The following is a 24,730-nucleotide window of genomic DNA, read 5'->3' as shown; positions in this document are numbered from 1 at the left end:
CTGGCAGCCACTCAGCTTCTAGTGGGAATTATTCTGAGCGTGGAATGACAGTCCAAGTGAATAAGGTTTCCCTACTCCTTATGAGACACCTCTTAGGAGTCTTACCTCATCTATTAAAGGATGACTTTCGGCTAAGGGATTGAAGGGTATAAATAAAAAAAGGGCTGGTCCTTTCTTCAGTTCATTATTCAGCAGGAGACTCTTGCCACCATGTGGCCGCAGCCATCGAAGGAGCATCTCTCGGTTTTCTAAGGCCCACTTATAGATGTTCTCAGCTGTGTAGTTAATGACCTCCCTGGGAAAGACCTGTAAAGGACAAACACACAAAGGATAAAACCCAGGGCACATCGAAGCACATAAGCACTGTCCTCTAGAAGCCTGACCAACCCCATCGCTTCACAGGTGAGAAAGATGAGGCTTAGAGGGATGACACAACCTGTCCCTGCTTGTGACGCTAAAACCTGGCTCTACTTCTCCAGACAGAGCATCTCCTCGCAAGTGGCTGGAAAAAGCAAAAGCGGTTGCAAGAGGTGATTTTCATATCATGTGATTCATCTTTCTCCCTTTAGCCAGATTCATCGATCACTGTGCCTGTTTGCTGCTGGCAACAATGACCTCTACTACCCTGTCCAAGGGGAGCTATTAAATGTTACTGGGTCTTTATAAAAGGACCAACGAAAATTTAAGAAAATAGAAACTATGGAGTCATGGATCATTGAGATTTTTACCTTGGTCCCTCAAAAGTTGGCTCGTAAGGGCAGGAGGGAACCTTCCATTAGGGCAAAATTTTTATCTGTTTTGCTTACCCGTAGCCCCAGTGACGAGAACAACACCTGACACAGAGCTGAAACTCAACAAATATTTGATCCATGAATGACCTAGAACTTACACAAGGCCACGAATCATGTTTTATGTGTACAGAATGAAGGGAAGAGACACTTGGAGTTTTTGCTTTGTTTTTCTGTAACAACCAAAGTGTGTCAGCGTAAAATTATTTTTGAAATTCCAATAATATAAATCACTGGGCTTCAAACAAAACTCCCAAAAAAGTGTTCAAAGGGTTCCACAAAATAAGATATTTTATACCCCTCTAAAACAGAGATTTAAAATGGCCTTATAACAAATGTCCACTGCTTTTATTTTTTAAATAATATTTTAAAAATAATATTTCATTTGATAAAAGGAGTTCTGCTGCTGAACCAACCAAGCGACCTTAAAAACTGTGGAACTGATACAGTAAACCCAACATATTTTGCAGTGTCATTCACAGCCCCACCTTTTCTCCATGTAATTTAATTTATTCCTCAGCACTCTTTATTATAAATAAGGTATATGTTGACGTGTAGCATGCTATAAAAGAAGAATGAAGGAAAATGACAGCAAAAACGGATGAAGGCAAAAGAAGCTTAGAGGCACAGGGAGGGTGGGTGGGCAGCAGAGAGACAGTCAGCGGTGATTCTCAAGTGGGATGGTGGGAGTCTGAAAAGTCATACTCGAACACCATAATAAACATTTCCACTTAGAAAACACGAAAACACATTCCATTTTTGGAATATAAACTCCAAGAAGTAAAGCACAACATCTGGGCTATTAGAAATATGGTGACTGGCCATCAAGGAGGTGGTCCCCCTGGGAGAGGGCCTAACAGCATGTACAAGGCAAGAGACGTGCGTGCTAAGCCGAGAAGAGCATAGGTTTAAAGGGTCGAAGTCACTGGGTACAGGAATACCGGCCTTCACTAGACCTGTAAGTCACTGACACTGTCAATAAAGTTAGAGATAAAAAAAATACTTAAGAGAAGTCAACTCTCAGTGATGGGACTAAGGAAGTGGCACTAAACAGAGCAGAAGCACAGGACGAGCAGGATACAGGTCAAAAGCTCAGAAACAGCTGATCTGAGGTTGGTCTACCCAAAGCTAATGAAATTAGGAACAAAGACGACAATGGAGAACCGAGGCTCTCTAGGTGAAAAGCCCTCAGCTTCGCACTGTGACTTGACACGAACTTCAAAATCCATCACATCAGCTAAGGAGAAAAGCATGCCACATTACTGCTCTTGATAAATGGAACCAATGAAAAAGAACATCGCCCAATGGAAGCTTAACCTGAGAACCCGGGCCCATAGTTACCATTCTCCAACAGCATTTCACCTAAGAAGGAAAACTAACAAGGCTGTCTCAAAACCTAAGAATATAAACAAAGAATTTCTAGATGTTAAACTCAAGAGCCCTCTAATGCACGAGTTCTTAATAGGGGCATGGGCTCTCAAGTAGGATTATGGGAACCCTCAATCTGCATATAAAATCACGTGTACTTTCCTAGAGAGAGTGTCCGTAGCTTTTATTCGAGTCTCAAAGAAGTCTGTGACCTAAACAAGGTTAAGAACCGCTACACTAATATAAACGTGATTTCGAAATACTTACAAGTGATGTGTTGAAATGTCTATGTAAATACACACTTCCAGAGTGTACTAAGGATACCAGTTTCGCAAGATGTTTATTTGTGATAACCCCAAATCGTACTGTTCCTAGGTAATCTGAAACAGAAAATTTTCCTTTATTAAAGAAAAGGCCTATGCCTTAAAACAGCCACAAAACCCAGTGATCACGTCTTGATGCACGAATTCCCAAAGCTCTTTTTGGTCACCTGGACCACACAGGAAAGGAAGAGGAGCTGAAGAAACCTCCTCCCGGCAGACCTCACGTCTGCTCCTGAGTAACATCTCTGACAGCACCTGCGTTGCTTTGTCCGCCTGTGCTGATCTGATCTCGTCTCCTGGTCCCCTGGTTCCCCTCGCTCACCAGCCCCACCTGGGAGCCCAGGCACGTGCTGTTCTCTCTCTCCCCTGACACTTCCGTGGCCGGCTCCTTTTCATCATTCAGATCTCAGTTCCAACCTCACATTCTCTGAGAAGCCTTCCCTGACCAACCCACCTCAGGGCTAACCCCAACTTAGAGGACAAAGTCTGCAGGGGAAACCGGGGCTCCCTCCCCACTCAGGTACTCTCTCTACCATTACCCTATTTTTTTTTACAGCTCTTATTAACAGCTACATAATCTTAGTGATTTATTTAGATTTTCTTTGGTCCAACTTCCTCATAAGTTCTGTGTAATTAGAAACCTGGTTTATTGCTGTTAGCGCCCACAGCAGTGCTTGGGCAAATAATAAGAGATCAATAAATACTGGTTAAATGAACGAATCTAGCACATACAAAGAACTCATACAAATTAGCAAAAAAAAAAAAAAAAAAAAAAAAGAAAAGAAAAAGAAAAAAGAAAAAGAAAGAAAGCAGTTAAAAATGGGCAGATCACAAAAAAAGAGATGTTAAAGCCTAATAATTACATGAAAATACATTCAACCTTACTATCTCAGAGGAAAACAAATTGAAAGAAAACACCCAGATTGCCCAAAATGTGAGACAGGAAACATCAAGTGTTGATGACCAATAGAGAAGCGAGCACTGTGACACGATGCTGGTGGGAACGGCAGCCACTGGGGACAGCAACGACACAGGGCGTCGCCTGCAGCCTCGCAGAGCTGCTTCTGAGCTCACACACGTGCACTGAGAGTCACGCACGGGGAGAGTCACCGAGAAATACTCCGCGCATGTTAAAACACGGGGCAGGGCTATCGGTACAACGTGAATAGATTTATTTAAAGGCATACGTGAATGAAAAAGCAAGCTGAGGGAAGATAAAGTGCACCCTTTCTATCAAAGAAACAAAAACAAAAAAGCTCATACTTTTTTTGGCAGCTAATTTTGAATAAAAACCTGATTAAAGAGGCAGTGAGAAACATGAAAAAAAAAGCTCACACTTATAAAACAATATATTTTTAGAAATGTATGAAGACTGTTGGGGGATGGAGATCAAAGAGGACTTTCTCCTTATGTGTGAAGCTTTATTCTCCCCAAGGAGTATATATAATGTAATATTTGTGTGATTAGAAATGGACTTTGATATTTAGTGTTAAATTAAAGGAAAGTAGATAAGATGTTGTGGGAAAAGGTACATTCTTTCCTATCCCCTTTCTGCTTTATTAGCAGACAAGAAAAAAATATTAAACTTTAAATGTGACCAAGTTATACCCAAGTAACTAAGATATAACAATATTATGGTACTAAACACATGAAGTTTCTAGCTTACTTCCAAGAGACCCTCCTTCCAGCAGCGGCACTCTCTCTTTGTCAGAGAAGGAATGGCTGCCCAGGATGAAGCCCCTACTGCCATGCTGGACAATCTTTAATACAGACTTGATGAGTTTAAAATAGCACAGAACCAAAGAAACACATGAAGAATAAACCAGAAACTACAGAGGCTGGTTGCTTATGGGAGGGTGGCAAAGATGGGCAAGCAGGAAGAATGGGAACTGAAGAATATGGATGAGGTGGCCTGACTCTCATTTGAGAACATCTTTTTGTACCAGACTCTTGTTTCACACTGTTCACATGCTCAAAAACTAAACAAATCATTAAACCAACCAAGATGTGGGGGACCTAATGTGGAATTACAAATACTAGCAAATACACCTAACTATATCACAAATGTACCACAGCACAGTAAAGAGATAAAGGCTTGATTGAGGTTTAGAAACTGAGTAACTGGAAACTGTGTCTTGACTGGATACTGTTAAACTAGGGACAGTGAGAGCCAGGACTCTCTTGGCAGAGAGAAAAAAGTTATATATGAAGAGGAGAAGGCAAAAATGAATCTTGTGCTGCTAGATTAGAATCAAAGAGAATCAGTGTAAACTTATGGCTTTTAACACGCACACACACACACACACACACACAATACAGAGCTATGGCTGTATACATATGTGTGGGTATAAACACACGTTTGTCCTAGCTCATCTGCTGAGTGGGCCTAGTGGTTATGACACCTGATACCTAGAGCATACCTAGCACCCAGGTAGTAGCTACCAAATGATGTTCTCCAATAAAAGAAACCAGGGAGAGCTCCTTGGAAAAGACGCTGATTCCAGAGCAAGGATAGGGAAAGTACAAGATGTGCCTGGAGTATCTTGTGGTATCAGAAGTAAAGAAGTGCTCATGAAAGGATGAGGACTTGTTCAAAGGACCTGAGGGCCAACCCAAAAGTCAGAACAATTTAGGCAACACGTAAACAATAACCAGTATTCTTCAAGTGTCAAGGTCATGAAAGATGAGGAAAGACTGAGTAATCGTCATAGGCCAGAGGAGATGAAGGAGAAAAAAAATAATTAAAAGTGATATGGGATCCTAAATGAGATCCTGGAACAGAAAACAGACATTAGTGAAAACACTGGCAAAATTCAAATAAGGTCTCCAGTTTTGTTCACAATGAACTAGTGTATAAATGTTGAGTTCTCGGTTTAGACAAAAGCAGCCTAACGAATGGTTATAGACTACGTTAACATTTGGGGAGACGGGGTGAAGGTAGGAAACAAATGAACTCTCTGTTAGGCAACTTTTCTGCAAATGTAAAATTTACTCAAAATTTAAACTAAAAAAAAGTATCTCTGTGGTTAGCATTAAGGTTTTTTCTGTTGTTGTTGTTTGGGGCCTTTTGCATAACACTTTACTACCAGACTACTTTATTTTGCTTAAAACCATTTGCCTTCAATTCAGTTTTTAATGTTAAAACTTTAGTTTAGCACACACATTCTGAGGCAAGAACTACCTCGGTGAGCCAAGATGCTAAATTTTTAAAAAATGGTATAATGTAAAAGTTCAGATCCCCAAGCTGTCAGAAGAAAAAGCAGGTCTCAAGACAGGATATGAACTGGTAGAATCAACAGACACCACTCTGCAGGAGGGGGCTGAATCTTGGTGGACAGCCACAGCTACAAAGAGAAGAGAAGGAAAAGCGGCCAGTAAGGAAATTCACTCAACAGGCTGCCAAAGTCACCAACACAGTTTACTGAGGCAGAGAAATAAGAAGTGACGGCTTGACCCAAAAGTTGAAAGAGGCCATTCAAAAACCGGTTTAATTAATAAGAATGGGTAGCCTGCCTGCAGAGAACACATTCTAACATGCCTGAACATATTACAATTTCAAAACTTTATTTTCCACAAATAGAAAAACTGACAAAAATCACACATCTACTGAAGTCCCTGCATATGCTGGAAATCCTACTGGCAGAAGCAGCTTAAATTTGCTGTCTCATGTGTACAGAGAGGAACTGAATTAGCAGAGGACGCTCGCAGTGTAAGAATGACACAAGAAAACAATACTTCTCATCTCCTTATCCAGGACATTTTGTTAGCAGGGCGCCATGACTTTCTACAATAGGGGTCTCTGTTATACATAAAACTGAGTAATTTTGATCTATAAGTAACAAAACTTCAATATTTAAGGACTCTAAATTCGTTAAATAATTAAAAATAAACGCAGAATAATGTTTTCTCCTCTCCCATAAAAAAGGACCAGCAATGGCATGATCCTATTCAGTTTGTCGAAAATAATAAAATAAAAACTTCAATAAACTCAGTTAGCCAGGCAACTGGCTAGTTTGCAGTCTCTATCAAGCATCCAGTGAAAGGTGTCAGAGAGACCACTGCAAGATACAAGGAGATCTTGAAAGAACATCTGGGTACGAGTAGCTAGTTACTGAGTGGTATGTGCAGCTAGTGTGTAAGGCAAGGTGACCACAGCATGGAGACTGGCTTGCCTGCCTCTTGCTACAAAAAGTGCTGAGCCCTTGGTCACATGTTCCTCAGCTACAAGGCAGCTCACTTTGCACACAGCCACCACACAGGCCTGCTGAATCAGGTCTCCCATGGGACGTGGGGCCAAGGAAACCAGCACTAGCAGGCTGATTCGCTGTTGGCGTGCTCTGAGTAATAAACGGCCTTGCTTTGATCTATTAACCCCTACCTGCTTTGGCACTTACGCAGGTTTACTGCTTATTATCTTTTATGAGGTTGGGGTTCTTCCCTGCCTCTAACAGAATGCTCCACGCCCTCTTCCCACACTGCCCTAGGGAGAGCTTCCACTGACCTTCTTCTGCCTTTTGTGTACCGCTGTCACCATTTGCCTTGTGGTAACAACCAAGGATGCATGGAGAACGGCAGGATCTGAGTTTCCATCTGGGTTCCACTCAGATTCATCTGGCTCACTTGCGATCTCTCTGGTTTGCATTAAGGTTTCTTCGTTTTTGGACTTGTGTGTCACATTTTAATACCAGACTATTTTGCTTAAAACCATTTGCCTTAAATTGTTTTTAACATTAAACTTCAGTTTAGTATTAGGGTAAAAGTACACACTTTCTAAGGTAAGAACTACCTCGGTGAGGCAAGACGTTAAAATTCTCAAACATTCCAGGAAGAATAAGAATAGTTTCTTCTATTAGGAAAGAGAATACATTTTTAATAGTGCTTTAAAATTAATAATAAAGGGTCCTGCCAGAAGCAAACTTGACAACTCACGCTTTCCACCTAACAGGCTACCAGAAGCACCCTCTGAAACGTCAACACAAGGATGTGCGTGCAGGAGACTGAGTATGTTACAAACAAGTAGCTTTGCCCTGGACACCTGATAATGAGGGCTGTGTCCAGAGCCGCGCTTCCTATTTGGTAGCCACTAGCTACATGTGGCTAGTAAGCACTCCAAATATGAGCAACTGAGGGATTAAATTTCTAACTTTATTTTATTTTAATTTTAAAGTGAAGTTCAACACATGGTCACTGAAAAACTTTTAAGTCATTTAAAACAACTTGGGTATGTAAATCACTTTAACTGCAAATTTTATGAAATCTGAATATAGAACAATATTTCCGACGAAAATTTAGTATCTGAATTGAGATGTGCTGTTAAGTATAAAAGTATAAAAACTTGGTTATTAAAAAAATGTAAAATATCTCAATAGTTTTTTACTAATTACATGTCAAAATGATAATACTTTGGCTTAAATGAAATATATTAGTTTCAGTTATTTCCTCTTAAATTTTAATGCAGCCACTAGAAAAATTTAAAATTCCTACATGGTTCATACTATATTTCTATTGGACTATGCCAGGGTGGAAATGATAAAAATGCAAGATTCAACGAACTCAGGAAGAAAATTAGCCTGAGATAATATATCCAACAGCCGGTAAGTTTTAATAATGAGCAATTATCCGAGAAGGATACATAAAACTATGTTTCTTGAATTTACTTCAGGAAAACCCCTCCAACAGCAGAGAATGATCATTTTTAAGAACATGCCACCCTTCCTCTTTCAGAAAGGAGAAGGTGGGGCTCCAGGTCTGGGGACCCTAGGTATAACGTGCTGAGCTTCTGAAATGAATTCTTTCTCAGACGCCCAGAGTAAACAGCGTTTGCCGTACTACGAAGTTAGGGACCTGAAGACACACTGAAAGAGTGAACGAGATGCCCGAGCTGAACAACGTGGAGATTTTTACATCAGGACTGGCCACCTGCTCTCCAGGAGACTTCTGTGTGAGCTAATCTCTCAGGGATCATTGATCAAAATGGAATATCAGGTCAAGTAAAACTCTCCCAAAGATAACTACTGACAAATAAATCGTGATACACTTCGAAACTAAATACCATTGCATTAGGCCGCATGGCTTTCAATCACCATGGCGAAGAAGTCACCTACTCCTTGGGAGAATTTCTCTTTCTTCTTTTCTCTGGGAAGTCATGACATTCCAAAGGCAAACCTGTACTGTGCTATTTCCCTTCCATGCTGGAAAGAGCCCTCATTTTACTCTATACCCTGCCATTTTGATTAACTTCTGCTTTCCCATTCTTTCCAGGGTTTTGGACAAGGAAGAAAAAAAGAAAATGATAGGGTTATATGAAACGGGTAACAACCACCACTCCAATATTACCTAGCCCTTACAAAAATGACTCACTCATTCGCTGAATGATGTCACACATTTCCAATGATAAATACATTCATCAAAATGAAAAAGCCTTCAAAGAAGAGATTACAGAAATGTTTGTTTTTAATGTATGAACTTACAGCTCTTACTTGCATTCCCCTTCCCGGCCCCAGAAATGTGACTTTGAGATCTGTATATCTTCAGAATTCTTAATATAAATCACAAAGCCATTATCTAGAAAAAAATCTGGCATTTGGGCACCACAGATAAAATATGCGCGTTCGGTGCTTGCCAAGATACTGTTAAACCCTAAGTAAACATGTGCTCCTTAGCTGCGGATTTTTTTCTTTTTGGGAGTTAGGGAGGAGGGGAAGAAATGCAGTTCCAAATACATTATCTTAGAAGAACGTAAACTGTAGAGATAAATATGCACTGTCACACATACTAACATGACAGTAAACTAAACACCCTCGCACCAGCCATCACCATTTAACCAAAGCACAATTTTAAAAGGATCGATTCGAATACTTCCCTTGAATGTATTTCAATTAAATTCCTTTATTTTTTTTAACGCCCCGGGGAAGGAAGGACTTAAAGAAACATATGTGCTTAGAAACCCCTCCGACACCCTCTTTTAGGCCGCTCTTTAGGAGCCATCACAGGAGCCAAATGTTCTTTTTTTCCCCCAAAAAAACAACCCTTCACAAATATAAAAACAATTCTTAGCTCCCAGACCCACAAAAGCAGGCCAAGGGCCAATGCAGTTTGCAAGATGAAGAGTCCTAGAGAAGCAATGTGGGCAAGGCTCCCTCATCACACAGCTGGGAACACAAAGACCAGTGAGAAGGGATGACTGGGTGGGCCCTGGTCACGCAGGACACCTGCCACTAAAATGACTTGTCAGGACAGTCAGTCCCTGCCTAGGGGAACGTATTAGGAAGATAACACTGAAATCCAAGGAAAAATTAGAAAATAATGCTAGTTGCTAAGGGGAGGCATAGCCAACTAGTGCAGTAGGAGTTCTAAGGGGGGCCAGTGCTGTGCAAATCTCCATGTGATATCTATAACGTACTGCAAAGTTAGTAGCTTAAAACAATATAAACTCATCTCACGGTTCTGGAGGTTTGGAAGTCCAAGATGGGCCTCACTGGGCTAACGGCAGGGTATCAGCTAGGCACGTTCCTTCTGGAGGCTCTAGGAGAACCCATTTCCTTGCCTTTTCCAGCTTCTAGAAGCTGCCTGCATTTCTGGGCTTGTAGCTCCCACCTATCTTCAAAGCCAGCAATGGCTGGACAAGTCCTTCTCACGTTGCATCGCTCTTTGCCCCTCAATTACACTTTTAAGCATCCTTCTAATTACAATGGGCCCGCTCAGACAGTCCAGGCTAAGCTCCCTTTCTCAAGATCGGGGGACTAGCAACCCAATTCCATTTGCAACCTCAATTCCCCCTTGCTATATAATGTCACATAGTCACAAGTTCTGGTGATCAGAATGTGGACATTTTGAGGAGACGTTATTCTGCCTACCACAGTCACCCCAGTCAGTAGGTCACCTCCTCAGAGCCTCTGTTTCCTCACACTGAGCTCATAACAGTTCCAACTTCAGAGAGCAGCAGTGAAGACCGATCATCCAGGTAAAGTGCTTGGCTTGTAGAAAGGCACAGTCCAGCGTTGGCTTATCATGCTCATCTTTACAGAAGAAGTCGTCAAGCAAGAGACCAGAACTGGGTTTGTCTGCACTGAGTTGTTTCACTATAAGCTTGTGACTTTATTATAAAAGGTGATCCCTGAGAATTCTTTAAGATTTCATGGTTTTCGTTCTTTGTCTAGGAGTCTTATTATAGCTTCAAAACCAATAAAAACAAACAAAAAAACAAACAAAGTCTTGAAGAAACAGAATCCACACACCTGCACCCTAAAACAGGACGACCTCAGAAAGGTAGACACTATCACGATACAATCAGAAAGTGAAGATGGTGCAATCTTTCAGCTACATGGGTTCAAGGAATCAAAATAGCTAAAAGACCACTAAATTTGGTTCTGAGCTTCCCACACACCTGCCACTTCCCCCACCCCTTCTATCTTCCATCCTCTAGTTCCTCACACACTTACCTGAAGACTGACCCCTCTTTCTTGGGGAAACCTTCCCCCTCCCCAGCACTAGCTCCTTGGAGCAGTCTCCCCTGATCTGATCCAAGCACCCGGCCATCACGCTCCAACAAAGCCTGTCGCAGACCTGTCACCTCACTTATACTGTGCGCAAGCCTACCACTCTACCTGGTGGCGCTACTGATGTTGAGGAACAAGCTATATTCATCTTTACAGCTGTAGCACATCACTAAATGGATCCTCAAACGTTTGTTGAATTAGTAAGTCATGCTTTTGAATCTGAAAGTGCAGGGAGGTCCATTTTTTGGCCTTAGTTCTTAGCGAGCAGCATTTACAAGGCTTAAGAAGTAAGTCATAATGGGAATAAAAGTATCTCCTATGATATGTGATGACGTACTTGCTAACATGATAGCAACATATTAAAAAGGCAGTTTTAGGTATGGGAATAAAAAGTGTGAAATTCATAATATGTTTATTCTAACGTGTTTCAATCAGTATTCAGGAGGCCTGAGAATGCAAGCAGATAGTCAGAAAAAGATTTCCCTCTATGAGTGAATACAGTGACAACGAATGAGATTATCCGAAAAAAGCAAGTGATCTTAGAACCTGCTTAATTCGTGGGCAATTGTTAAAACCAATGCCTGGTCCAAACTCCCAAGAGTTAGACCCAGGAACCCAAGAAAACAAAGCAAACTCTGCGCCAGCCTTGCCTAAGAAGTCAGTCCCTTGTTCTTTCAATGCCTTCAAGAACATCACCTACAGAGTAAGAAAATCCTACCCTTCAGACCTCTTGATGTTGTATAAAATTCCACAATCTACCAGAAAGGTGCTCCAAAGAGGGTTTATTTATGAATAAGAATATAGAGGAAGGCGCTTTTATGTGTCCTGACTCAGATCTACCAGCAAATCACAGCACCATCACATGCCACCTGGTGGAGTAGAGGGACTCTACACTGGAATTGTAAGTTTTTCCTCTTATAAATTTATCTTAAAAAAAAAAAAAATTCATTACAACAGTATTTCCCAAAGGGTATTACTCCTTGGAAAACTGATCCCACAAGGTTCCCCTGACAACTAAGTTTAGGAATTCCTAAAGGTGGTAGAAGGGAGAGGAAATACTTGTAATGAATAGTTTAGTGTATTTTCAAGGTGACAGTTAAGAATCACATGAATTTCAATTCAGTTCATTAGGATTTTAATGTCAGGGGACAATGGAATGCCAGTGGAAAGAAAGAACAAGAATGGGGCAGGCAGGGGCTCCACCCCGTCCTGCTGTGAGTGATTCCTACACACTGGTCTATGGAACCTGAAAGGCCAGCGTGACAGGAAGTGGTGGTGTTGAAAGGGGATCCCAAATGACTTAGCTTCCCACTGCTACAATCATGCTCACTTGAGCAATTTCAAGGTAAAGTGTCCTTTAGTAGGCATTCATTCAACCTTTCAGCTACAACACTGACAGGGAATGTTACAGAGTTGCAGGAATAAAATGACAAAACCTTGGCCTTAAGACACTCAATAAATATTATCTGAACAAAACAGCTCCTACTCCGGTGGGAGAGATGCAGTCGGTTCTAGAGTGAGGACACCATGAAGTACAGAGAAGCAGACATGGAATGGTACAGGAAAAGGGAGGGGGAACACCCATGTCCGCTGTTGCATCGAGTTACATAATATGTGGTGCAGAAGCTTTTAAGAAAACAGACATAATACTTGAAGTGCTCTCAGCCAGGTGGCTTTCTAATTAAGCTCCTACAGACTTTAAGACTATTACTTTCTTCACACCCAAAGTATTTCGCACATGATGTGACCTGGTAAAACAGGTCTCCACCCTCCCTAATTTTACAGATAACCTCAAACACAGTAAAGTCCAATATTTTGTTTGTTCAAGTTTACAGATTCCGTCAAGGGCAGACGAAGGGTAAGGACCAGACACTGCTGCTCCCAGGCCACACTTCTGCCTGCCCCAGACAGCACTGCATCCCTTATGTAGGGTGAATGAAAAAGAGTTGTCAAATTTTCTCTTTTAAAAAAGTCACTGCCTCATAGCAGAATATAACAACATCTTACTAGAACACACTTTTACAGCAAATAATGAAATAATAAGATGGAAAAAAAAATCAAGTAAGCAACCTAAAAATACTGACCCTTCTACCAAATTTTTAGGCAAAAAAAAAAAAAAAAAAAAAAAAGCAGGCAGCCTGTCTGCAAGATCAAGTGAGATAATGTTCAAAGAGCAACAGGCTTCGCAGTCTGCAAAGAGTGAAGTCCTAGAGACTAGATTCACCAGGGATCTTGAACCATACAGACTGTTGACCCACAATACTCATCCAGCACTTTGACGTGATGAAACAGTACTGAAGGATGTATAAGATCTATTATTAAAAATTAAAAGGAAGGTTTAAATAAATGAATAATCATGCTGTGATCCTAGAAAGGGAAGCTGAATGTTAGGAATAGGTCATTTGACTCTAAGTCAATTTATATATTTAATACAATTCCAACCAAAATCCAAACAAATGCACGGATGTATATAAAAGGGTAGTTCATAAAACACGTGAACTAGAGGAAGCAGAGTCCAGACTTTACCAGGTAATAACTTAAAAGGACGAAATGATATTATATTTACTCATACAGAAAGAGAGATCTAGACCAGGAGAAAACACAGAAATACACCCAATTACATGTAATAAAATATTTTGTGATAAAGCAGGAGTCATCAAGATGAAAGTAAAAAGCAGCATTATTCTGTAAATGCTGCTAACTGATTAGCCAATAAGAAGGGGGAACAAATCGACTGAGCTCTGTATTTTAAGACAAAGTAAATTCAAGTTGCATGAAGTGTTAAATAATTTTTAAATTTTAAAAGAAAGTGGGCCAGTGATCAGATTTTTAGAAAAAGAATTTTAATCAAGAAAAAGAACCACAGATTTAACTACATGAAAATATAGAACTGCTACATAAAAAAATAGTGATAAAAGTAAACCAGCTAGGAAATATTAACAGAAATATAACAAATGGTGACTGTCCATCCCACCTAACAGGCAGGCCTCCATAAACTGACAAATTAACACCAAGACTGAGATCAACAGGAAAATAATATAGGTAACTGAGATGAAAGGAAATAGTTTAAAAAGAGAAAGCAGTTAATGTTAAGTGCTGAAGTGGTAAGTGAACTTTCCCTAATTTTCTTTATTATAATGTGTAAAAATATCTAACATTAGATAAATAGTCTTAAGGCAATGGCAATGACAAAGCACCATGAGGCCAGATCTTACAACCGAACTGTGGGATTCTGGAGGGCGGGAATGAACTCCCCTCCTAGCGCACCCCAGCACCTTGGCCTGATGCTTCATATATGGTACATTTGTAGACTGACAGCCAGTTAGCTTCAAGGAAAAATGTCAAGACAGTGTCCTGGCTATTTCTAAAACAATTAAAAAAAATCATTAAGGCAACAGAAAAATGTGTGCGCTCTATAAACGCCTGTGGCTTGTTGAACCAGGACATCTGCTTTTTACAACAATCTAAATACTTCTTCAGTTAAGCTCTCTATAACCAAATGTTATGTGTGTCAAATGTTTCTGAGGCTTCAATTTGTATACACAATCTAAACACAACACTGATCTAGAATTTACACTCCAAACAGTACCATTAAAAAAGAAGTGTGCATATTTTTCTTATTGAACATCTGCTATCAATAAGTAAAATACTATTTGACTTCAGCGTAGGAGAAAAAAAGAGAAAAAAAACCTCCAAATGCTCTGGGCATGATTTATTTTAGGTAATCCTTCATAGTGCACATATTATGGCAAATCATCATTCCAAACTATTTTTTCTTCTAAAAATGGTTCATTAAGCTTAAGTGAGAGCTTATCCACAAAAATGATGTGAAAATGATTAGAATGAATCTCAGTTCTTCCAAAGTTCATATGCAACAGGATTTTACAAGACCCAATTAGACTCACAAAACAGAAAAGAAATGTAGTAAAGTTAAATCAGACTAGATTTATTCCAAAAAGAAATTTTGCATAATCATTGATCGAAATTAGTGATTTGACCAGAGGTTTGTTTTGTACCTTCAAGGAGTTTTTACCCATTTATCACCTCACTCTGCTTAAGAAAAGAAAAAATGGGGAAAATTTTGTACTCAGAAATGTTTTTCCAAAAAGAAGCAATATTTTGGAAACCTCTGAATAAAAAAAGTAATTTAAGATGAACCATTAGCACATAATATAAACTAACCAAATAAAAAACATCCTTCCATGACCTTGAAATATCCTCTTCAACTTAAGAACTTTAATGCTATCATCGCTTTAGTGAATGACTCTAGGTTTCCCCTTACATATATATTATCTTCGGTTGAGAGCTTCTTCGAAGGGCTTTAGTTCTCTAAGAAGATTTTTGAATATCTGCTTCTCAAGCTTATTTAAGTTGGTAGTATTTTGCTTTCAATTTCAAACTTTGACTCACTAAGTCTTCTTAGTCACCTGAAGATGTGTAGCTCAAAGTCTTTCAAGTGGACAGAAAACATACTTATGTGACAGCTTGATTTCCTCTCCCAATGTCCTCTAGATGAATACAGTGGATTCTCTATGCATAAAATCTTAAGATCATGTATATATTAAAATGGCCACTCATATAACTGTTTGATATAACGAACATATAATAAATAGTATACTACTGTTACACCAAAAAAATAATAATCTAATATTCAGTAATAGAAAAATGGTCACATACTTTCGGTTGATCTACTGGGGAATAATGAAATGGCCATCAATCTGATCACTCACCTGACAAATAGTGACTGAACCCCTGCTATGTACCAGACACTGGAAAAAGAATGCTAAACTGAACATACGTGGTCCCTACCTTCAAAATCTCAGTCTGGGGAAAAAGACAGACATTAAACAAATCATCCCAGAACTACATACATAAATACAAACTATGTTAAGCGCTAAAAAGAAACAACGGGGTGCCCAATTGTGATTGGGGAAGACTGTGGAAGGGATATTTGAGGGGATCCTGAAGGATGAAGAGAGTTTGACAGGTGGGGAGCACATTTCAGGCAGCAGGACTAGCACATGTAAAGGCCCTAGTGTAAGGAAAAAGGGGCAAGAGTGAATACCAGTTAAGTGTCCCCTGGTCTAGTCCAGGGTCGGGGAAGGGGCTTGGACCAGAGGGGTAACGAAGGAGATGGAGACAAGTGAGCAGGTGAAAGTATATCCCACAGAGACCTGACAGGAGGTGATGACTGATAAAGAGAAAGAACGTGGAGCAACATGAAAAAATGGGCAGGATACAATGCTTAATTTAGAAGGGAGGACTTCAAATAATATATAATTTAGCTAAAGTAAAAAAAAAATATATATGGATTTGAGAATAGTGAAACTGGCAATAGGCTTATACTAATGTGACATGAGTTTCATACTTGCAAAAATACTTCTTAATGGAAATGTATTCCTAAATTATGGTACATCCGACTGCCAATATAACTATTAAAAACTCTGACCAAAATATTTACATATGTAAAAAAAGAGATTATGATATAAATTTTAAAATGAAAAACGTATCACTGCAGACAAGCTATGATCGAGCTACATTTTTAATCAACTAAATGTTTTAGAGGCTAAATTTGAAAGAGCACAGTATTTTCTGTGTACCACTAGAACATAAAACGATGTAAGTATTTAATACAAATACAAAGGAAGGGAATCAAGAAAATGAAAATATATAATCATAAAAATAACACATGCAAAAGAAGATATCAAATATATACATACATTCTTGTTGAAGTACTAATGTCTTAATATAAATAATTTTTACCTTTCTTTAATGAATGTAATGCTGAGGTGAAGAAGGTCAAATAACCAGGAGGCTGGGGTGAGCCACTGAACTCAAAGTACCCGAGTACTCCAGGCTGCAGAAACAAGAACAGAATTGGGTGACTGAGGTATCACTGGTCACTGTGTAACGGAATATTTTAAAACAAGAAAGACATGCCATTATAATCTGACAACTGGCAATTTGTTGCATTTCACTGTCTAAAAATGCTTAACCACATGAAAAAAGTTGGGGGTTAGGGCTGATCTTTCTCTCCATTTAGACAATAAACAGGATCAGGAATGAGTTGGCAGCAGCTTTTACAGGGGCAATTAATTCAGAGCTAGAACTTCCTTTCCTCTCCCTAAGTAGGTCTTTCCACCCTCTGCTGACAGTTCTCCCAGGTCCCTGGTTTGAAACCGCATCATCAAGTACTCACTTGCTTTTGTTTAGCAACTCTAAGCAAGCTACATCAATAACTTCTTTGTAGCCTTTCTTAGATTTCTCCCTCAAATGCTTCCCCTCACTTACTCCAAACACATCTTCACACTTCCTGGAAATCAGGTTAAATCTGACTGGCTCCACTTGTGTTCAGGGTCATCCTTCAAATGGTTCTTTCCTCTCCCCACACCCAGAACCCAGCATTCCACAATGGCAACCCTCCTCTCTCGTCAGGGCAGTCTGCAGAGGGCCCATTTCTTACCCTCTTGCTCCTCCACCTACAAACATTTCCCCCTGCTCATTCTACTTCTCTAAGCACAGCACAGAATGCCTTCCTATTCTGCCAAACCAATGAATTGTCCCCTTCCAGATACGCTCTGCCTTCCTGTTCAGAATTTCTTCCATCTTTGAAGGCCCTGTGGCAATCGTTCATCCTGTTTTGTTCTTTAATAACAGTAACTGTGTTAAGAGTCAAACAGACCTGAGGAAAGAATGCCCGAGCTTGGAGTCAGAAGATCTAAGCTCAAGTCCAACAGCTAGATGAATGACCTCGGGTAAACCCTTCAGTGAGAAGCCTGTTCCTTATCTAGCGAATGGGACAATGCAAGATGGGACTGCTGAGAATAAGCTTGGTGAACTATAAAGCACTAGGCAAATGTAAAACTCCTTTCTAGAGCTAAAGCACATGACACCATGCACTTAATAAGTAACTGTGAAGCTGACTGATCGATCGTTGGGACAAAATCAGATCTAAAAGGTAAGGTTGAAATTTAATCTGTTGGTAAAGTTTAAAATAAGTTGTATAAAAAAAGAAATTTGTGATCTGTAGCAGAACATACTCTCAAATCTAAATCACTTATTCTTATAAGATCCCATTTTAAACAAATTATTTGTTTTTCATTTTCATAGGAACTGAGAGTCAGAATGTTGAATCCTGACATGTAAAAAAATCCTGCAAATAACCATCTTCTCAAACAACTGAGGAAATTAGAAAGCAAAGTTACTGAAAACAGGATTTTCTTTTACCAAAACTCCTTCAAAATGTTTTAACAAGCCAATCCAGAATCGGCTCAAAGGAGAATTTCATAGTGTTCGCGTTAAGGTTTCAAACCAGGCTGTGATGGTGCAACAAGCCTTCCTACCAAGAACAAAGGAATCCAAAATCGTCAGACATTCTAGTCACTTAATTAATGTTGGACACAAGATTATAAAAAATGGAAAGAAAATAGTCACTTAGGTTTCTCTATATTCTGACCAATCTCCCAAACAAAAACTGAATAGAATAAATTCATCTAAGTATTGATAAATGTTTCACAGCTAAAAATTAAATGAGGTGAATTTCAAATCTCTTCTCATATCATGTTATCCCCAGTGGTTTCAGACATATGGCCCAGAAACATATATCTACATGCATGTATGTGACTACATCTATGTTTGCATATATGTGTGCACACATGTACACACATTAATGGAAGTAAAACATTTTGAATTCTGAGTCTTCAAAAGATAAACCCCAATTAAACCTTTAAAAATGAACAAAGTCTGGACCACGTGCAGGGGTCCTTTGTGGACATTTCTACAGTATAAGGGTTTACTTTTGTCAATGGCATCACTGCTGCAGTTTTCCAAGGGGCTACACAGCTTGTACGAAGAAGCCTTTCCATCTACAGAAGATCTGGTATTGAACTTTTCAAGCAGTTTGACCAAAGAAATTCCACGAACAATATAAAACAAATAAATTCATAAGCAAAATTATTTTCACTTTTCATTGCCCAAAAAAACGGAAGATTGTAAGATTCAAAAAATATATGATGATTAAAGGCTGTGAACCAGCTATTTTAAAACACAGTAAAACAGGAAAAGTTTATTTTAACAACTTTTTTTCAAATATTCACAATACTATGCCATTCTGTATTAAATTTTGAAAACTGGCATGTTTGAGAATGTAATTTAAAATTACTATTTCAAAATAATAAAAAGGAAATAAAGTGAAGTGATAGTTATCTGTTTATTTCTATTACAAATTATCATTTAAAAGTTACTAAACTCCCTCTGGTTACGCTGTAGGTAAAACAAATTTCGCAACCATTTCCCCAGAGCGTCAGTGTCTCCCCAGCAGCAGCTGTATTTGGGAAATGACTATATATTTCCGTTTCCTCCACAGTACTTTCTTAAATCTGGAAAAAGGGGAGTTTGGGGAACCAAATGCAGCATGTTCACATACACGAACCTTTCTAAGTCTAAGCCTCTTGTTCCCTCAGCTGCGAACACATCCAGAGGCTGGTTCAAAGCGTAGCTCTAACCGAGCCTCAAATGCTGTTGAGGCTCTCTTTTGGGTGAGCCACAGAACACGCAGGCCAGCCTGACACTGGGTTACAGTCCGCGTGCAAGCCCTGCTGGTACATGGCTTGTCCTTCCTCACTCTGCTGCTCATCATGTGTAAAGATCGTCCGACCCCAGGTTCCAACTGCAGTTTTTCTGTTAGTTCGCTCCCAGAGGCTTAAACAGCCACCAGGTGGACAGTCGTAGGAACTCAACTGCAGACATGAATTTTGGGAGGACAAGACTCAAGCCCTGAGCCTTGTTTATTTACCTCCGGGTCTGTTACCTAGCTCCACACTGTAACCCCATGAAACAGAGGCACTCTCTTGTGCATTACTACATTTTCAGCTCAGAGACAGCCTGGGACAGAGTAGGCACAAGAGAACAAGAGAAACATTTGTTAATGAATGAACAGGGATAAAAGATAAATAAGACAAAGCTCCTTTATCAAGTTCACAATTTAGCAAAGAACCTAACATGAGTGTCAGATTATAAATTGACCCAGTTTGTGTATCTTTAATTCCATTCCATGATGTACCGTATATTCCATACCTACTATAATGAGGAGGTTGAAAACAGGCTATTTACAGGAGGCCAGCAATCCTCATCGGCATAAAATATTTATTTAAGTGAATGACATTTGCAGTGTGACACAAATTTCAGCAAATGGTTTACACACCCTCTAGTGGCTGTGAGAATAGTTACTTCAGTATGTTTTTATTCAATGGCAATTGAAGTATTTCTGCTCTCATGTTAACTCACACCTAGAAATTTCAAAACTATTTCAGTCGCAGTGCTATAATTGACAGAAACAGTATCTACTTATTTGTTCAGCATTCAGAGTAGTCTTTTACTAACAAATAACAGGATAACAACACGTGCCAGGAATTCTACTAGGTTTTTCTGCTCAGGTTTTCTGTCACCTGTTACTCGACGCCCTGCTTCCCACTCCAAAAGATTCTCAAGCCTTTTCTCATCCACCATAAATTGAAAACAATCTGGTTTATCAAAACTGCTACGAATAAATAAATGGATGTATGCTAAATCACTGCTCTTAAATGGATGTATTATAAAAATTCGTAAAAGATTCAGAAACTATTCGGGCTGCACATACAAGATAAAAGTTCTAAATAATACTGTTGGCATTTGGGTAGATTATAAGGCACAAACCAGATGATTCTATCATGTGCTTTAAAAAATAAAAAGAAAACATCGTTGATCTAGAGGCTACTAATATCTACGCTGAATGATGCCTAAAAAAAAAAAAAAAACAACCAAAATTAGAAGAGCCATTAAACTGGTGACTTTGAAAGTGACATGACCGCTACTCAATCCTATTCCCTTTCCAATCAACTTAATGTCCACTACAATAAAAATAACAATGGGATGTTTGTCTACTTGTCCACAAGTCATAAGGGACATTTTCCTGTCTGTACATTAAATAGGCAGGAAGAACCTCAAGGAAGATGGATTCTACAACTGGAGTAAATAAAGGAAAATTTCTTAATGTGGTTTGCAACGGGATGACTTAAAGTTCTTTATCTCCTTCTGTAGTGTCCACTGGCCGGCTCGCTTCTGTTTTTAGCTACATTTATAAGGTCGCTATGATTTCGGTGCATATCTGGAAAGAAAATTCTAGGCTCCGCCCTGCCTCAACATTGATTATCGTGCAGAGAACACTCTCAGTTCTGAAGAGTAGATGCTAATAATCCGATTAATAACAGGAAATGATAAAACTCCGCTGCTTTAAAACAGTAAGTCAAAAACCATGGCCCCACCCTTTATCACTACTTATTCTTAGAACCATTGCTAAAAATGAAGAAAAAAAGTTATAGTCAAATTAAGAAGCCAACAAAATTTTCCTATTATGAAAGAGAAGATTTTTAAATGACACTGAATAGTTAAATATTCAAAGTTTTAACCTCGTGATACATAGTGAAATTTCAGCTCAGAGACCTTACTTAAACATTTCTTTGTGTACAGGAAGAATCTGGGGAGCCAGAAGACCCTGGCTACAGTCCAGTCTTTACGTAAGGTAAATCATACCTTTCTGTACCTTATCTTCTTAATCTGTTCAAAGGATCTACAATTTCCATCTACCTCACAGGGCTGTTGAGAGGGCCAGAAGTAAAAGCACTTGAAAACTGGAGGGCACTTACCACTGCATAATTTACTCATTATGTTTTTGCTAATATCACTGAAGTACTTTGGAATTTGATAGTCAAGTATTCATAATATTCATCTTTTGTCTTTCTACAATGGTCAGCAAATTAAAGGCAAAATTGTTTTCCTAATAATTGCGTATTTTACAAATATAAAACTATGGTTAATAATGAGCAATTTGGGTACATTTGAGATATTTAAGTTAAATAAAATATTTTCCACTGATTACAAACTTCTACTCTTCTAGGTAATTCAATATCATCTGAAATAGACTTTTGAAAAGATGCATCTGTAGGACTTAGGCAAAGGTACAATTAGAGTACTCCTCTCCATAAAGAGCAATATAAACATATAAGAATAGAATTCACTATACGTATAATAAAAGTTTATGTCAATACAGAAACTTGTTCATTTCAAGATATCATTATTTCCCCATAAACACCAACTGTGTAATTTTAGATGGTCCAAACTATTTACAAACAAATACTGGAATAGAGACAAATAAATTTATAATTAACCAATATTTTTTTTTTTAATGAGGGGGAAATTATCAAATGCACTGCTATAAGACATTACAAACACATCTAGAGACATAAGCAAAAAACAATGCTATTCTAACAAACCTCAGAAGTGCCACAAAAATATTAAAATGATTATTTCGGTCTAATTTTGGTATACGAAAATTTAACATACTTGATATTGAAATCCATATCTATAAAAAGATATAAATGAGGAAATAAGACTCTTGATCAAAACAGGTATTGTTCTCAGTAAGATTTCTTGAAATCAGCAACATCCTTAACATACCTTAGGATCATGCTTTTTGGGGGGAGGAGTAATGGACAAATGATTTGAATAAAAAGCTGAGTATTGAGGACAGCTCTACTGATGACAATATAACTCACTCCTAGCTCTAGCTCCCTACAGATGATACTCCAGAATTTTCTAGTGAAGACGCTGCTTAATTTTAATCTTCTCTCTACTGTCACGGTTAAAAGCAGATAAACTTGCAACAATTAGATCGTGGCATTCTGTGTGCTACATGAAAACAAAAAAGATATATTTGTACCAACATCTGTGAAGCATCTTGAGGCCTTATTTGGGGAAACAATAATTTAGAGCAGTGGTTCCCCACTGGGGTGATTCTGCTCTCCCTAAAGAACATTTGGCAATGCCTGGACATTTATGGTTGTCACAGCTAAGAGGGAGATGGCGTGCTACTGGCACCTGGGAGGCCAAGGATGTTGTTAAACATCCTGCAAAAGCAAGGACAGCCTCTCACAAAGAATTATCTGACTCCAAATGTTAATAATGTTGAGGGTGAGAAATCTCAATTTAGAGGATTGTCTACAAGTATATACCATGCTCTAGAGCAGGGCCTCCTTTAACTTTCTTGTTTATTCCACCATCGAAACCATGACAGTGGTTTTATCTCTGGATCTGGAACGCTGTCTTTATGTTCTGTTATAGAGTGTGTATATGAAATGGGCATCACAAACATACCACAGTTGGTATGTCTCACAAGATAAATGGTTTCACAAGTGTCATCCTGGGCTTCGACTCTCGAGTTCTATCACAATTAATCAAATTGATCTCTTGCCAACCAGAAGATTTTACCTCAGTAAGAAGAAGCCCAAGGAAAGCCAATACTCACACAATTAAAAAGCTATCTACAGCTTTTGGGACGAAGGTCCTTTAAATGCAGACAGAAGCTATGCAAGGGTCCCATCTTGGCAGCACTCCGTTGGTTCTGTTCAAAGGCCGTCTAATCACTGCTCTCTATCATTCTGATTAAGTGGGCTGGGCTGCCAAAAACAACTTTGAGTAACATCACTGGCAGATCAGTGAGTCTGATGTGAACTCAGCATTAAACTGGGAGCATAAAACCTACAAGCACTGCTGCAAAGCAGGTTCAAAGAATACAGAGACTAAATAAAAGGACTCATCCCTCCTGCTTGGTCATGAACATGCACTTGTCTCTCTCCTGCAGATACAACTAGAAAAAACACTTTGGACAGCTTAGAGGCAAGAAATAAGAAAGGATTAGAAAGAGCTCTGATACAGATATTCGAAGTCACTGTCTCCAAAAAAAAACTTTCTCAACCAAAAAAACTGATGAACCTTCTTCTGTCTGTCTCTTTCCAACCTCTCACAGCTCACCAAAGACAAAACAGGACAGATTATCTAAGCCAATACTTACTTTTAGAGTTGAGAAATCTGTGTAAAACTCAGAGATCAGAGAATTGCTAATATTGGGGCTAAAACTGAGGCCTATAGAAATCCAGTTAAGTCCTTCGCCTTACCATATGACCTCTGCTAAAAACTGATTCAGAATTCTCTGGATACAAATCTCTGATCCACCCGAAAACAATAATGAAGCTGCCTCTCAGTGCTCTCATTAGACTCAACTATCAGAATTGTTTCCACGCTCTTTTTTGGAAGGGTAAACACACGCTGCATGGTTATCTGCTGATTGTCCACATCTCCTCTCCCAATATCCTCTCTACTTTTTAGAAAAAATTGAAATTTTAAAGAAAAAAACAGAGTAACAATCAAAACTGGGCAAATCTACAAAGGTCTCAACGGAGCATAACTGAAGACCTTGCGCCCTTGTACGTCATTTTTTGTCATCTTAATTACAAAACAAACAATTTTTTACGTAAATGAGGAATTCTGGCGGGCAATTTGCACATTTTAAGTTCTCGCAATAGTAATAAATACCCAGGATTTTTCTACTATGTTTTCATTTATTGGGACTATATCCTACACATTTTCACGTCTTAACTCATTTAATCCATTTTAGAGATGAGAAAATGGAGGCAGAAAGGGGTTAAGTAACTAGCCAAGGCCACACGGCTAAGTGGCAGTGCTGAGTTTGGACTCAAGTCTGTCCAAATCCTGATTCTTTACCATTTCGCTGTACAACTGCCAGTGATTCTGCCTGTCATCTACTGCAAATTTACGTGAAAACCCATTTATCACACAATTACTGCACCTAAGAGTTAAAAGGAGTCTCAAGAAGACCCTGTTCCAGGCCCCTGATGCCTGGCAGGTGAGTGACGTGCCT

At 39.1% G+C, this 24,730-nt stretch overlaps 1 protein-coding gene across 4 annotated transcripts in view; it reads right to left on the bottom strand.

Moving 5' to 3' along the window:
* TXNDC11 (thioredoxin domain containing 11) overlaps positions 1-24,730 on the bottom strand; it is a 54,822-nt gene that overhangs the window by 15,972 nt on the left and 14,120 nt on the right. For 2 of the 4 annotated variants that reach the window (XM_036225450.1, XM_016159642.2), the window contains 3 exons: positions 16,741-16,834; positions 2,424-2,536; positions 106-306 (listed from right to left, as the gene is read on the bottom strand). In XM_036225450.1, coding sequence (XP_036081343.1) covers positions 106-306; positions 2,424-2,536; positions 16,741-16,834 — 408 coding nt within the window. The remainder of the gene's footprint in view (positions 1-105; positions 307-2,423; positions 2,537-16,740; positions 16,835-24,730) is intronic. The other 2 variants (XM_036225451.1, XM_036225452.1) reach the window with 1 other exon arrangement.

The sequence above is a fragment of the Rousettus aegyptiacus genome, unplaced genomic scaffold (assembly GCF_014176215.1).
Source record: "Rousettus aegyptiacus isolate mRouAeg1 unplaced genomic scaffold, mRouAeg1.p scaffold_m13_p_8, whole genome shotgun sequence".
Taxonomy (NCBI): domain Eukaryota; kingdom Metazoa; phylum Chordata; class Mammalia; order Chiroptera; family Pteropodidae; genus Rousettus; species Rousettus aegyptiacus.
The sequence above is the reverse complement of the archived record's forward strand: the minus strand, read 5'-3'. Positions and strand labels throughout refer to the sequence as shown.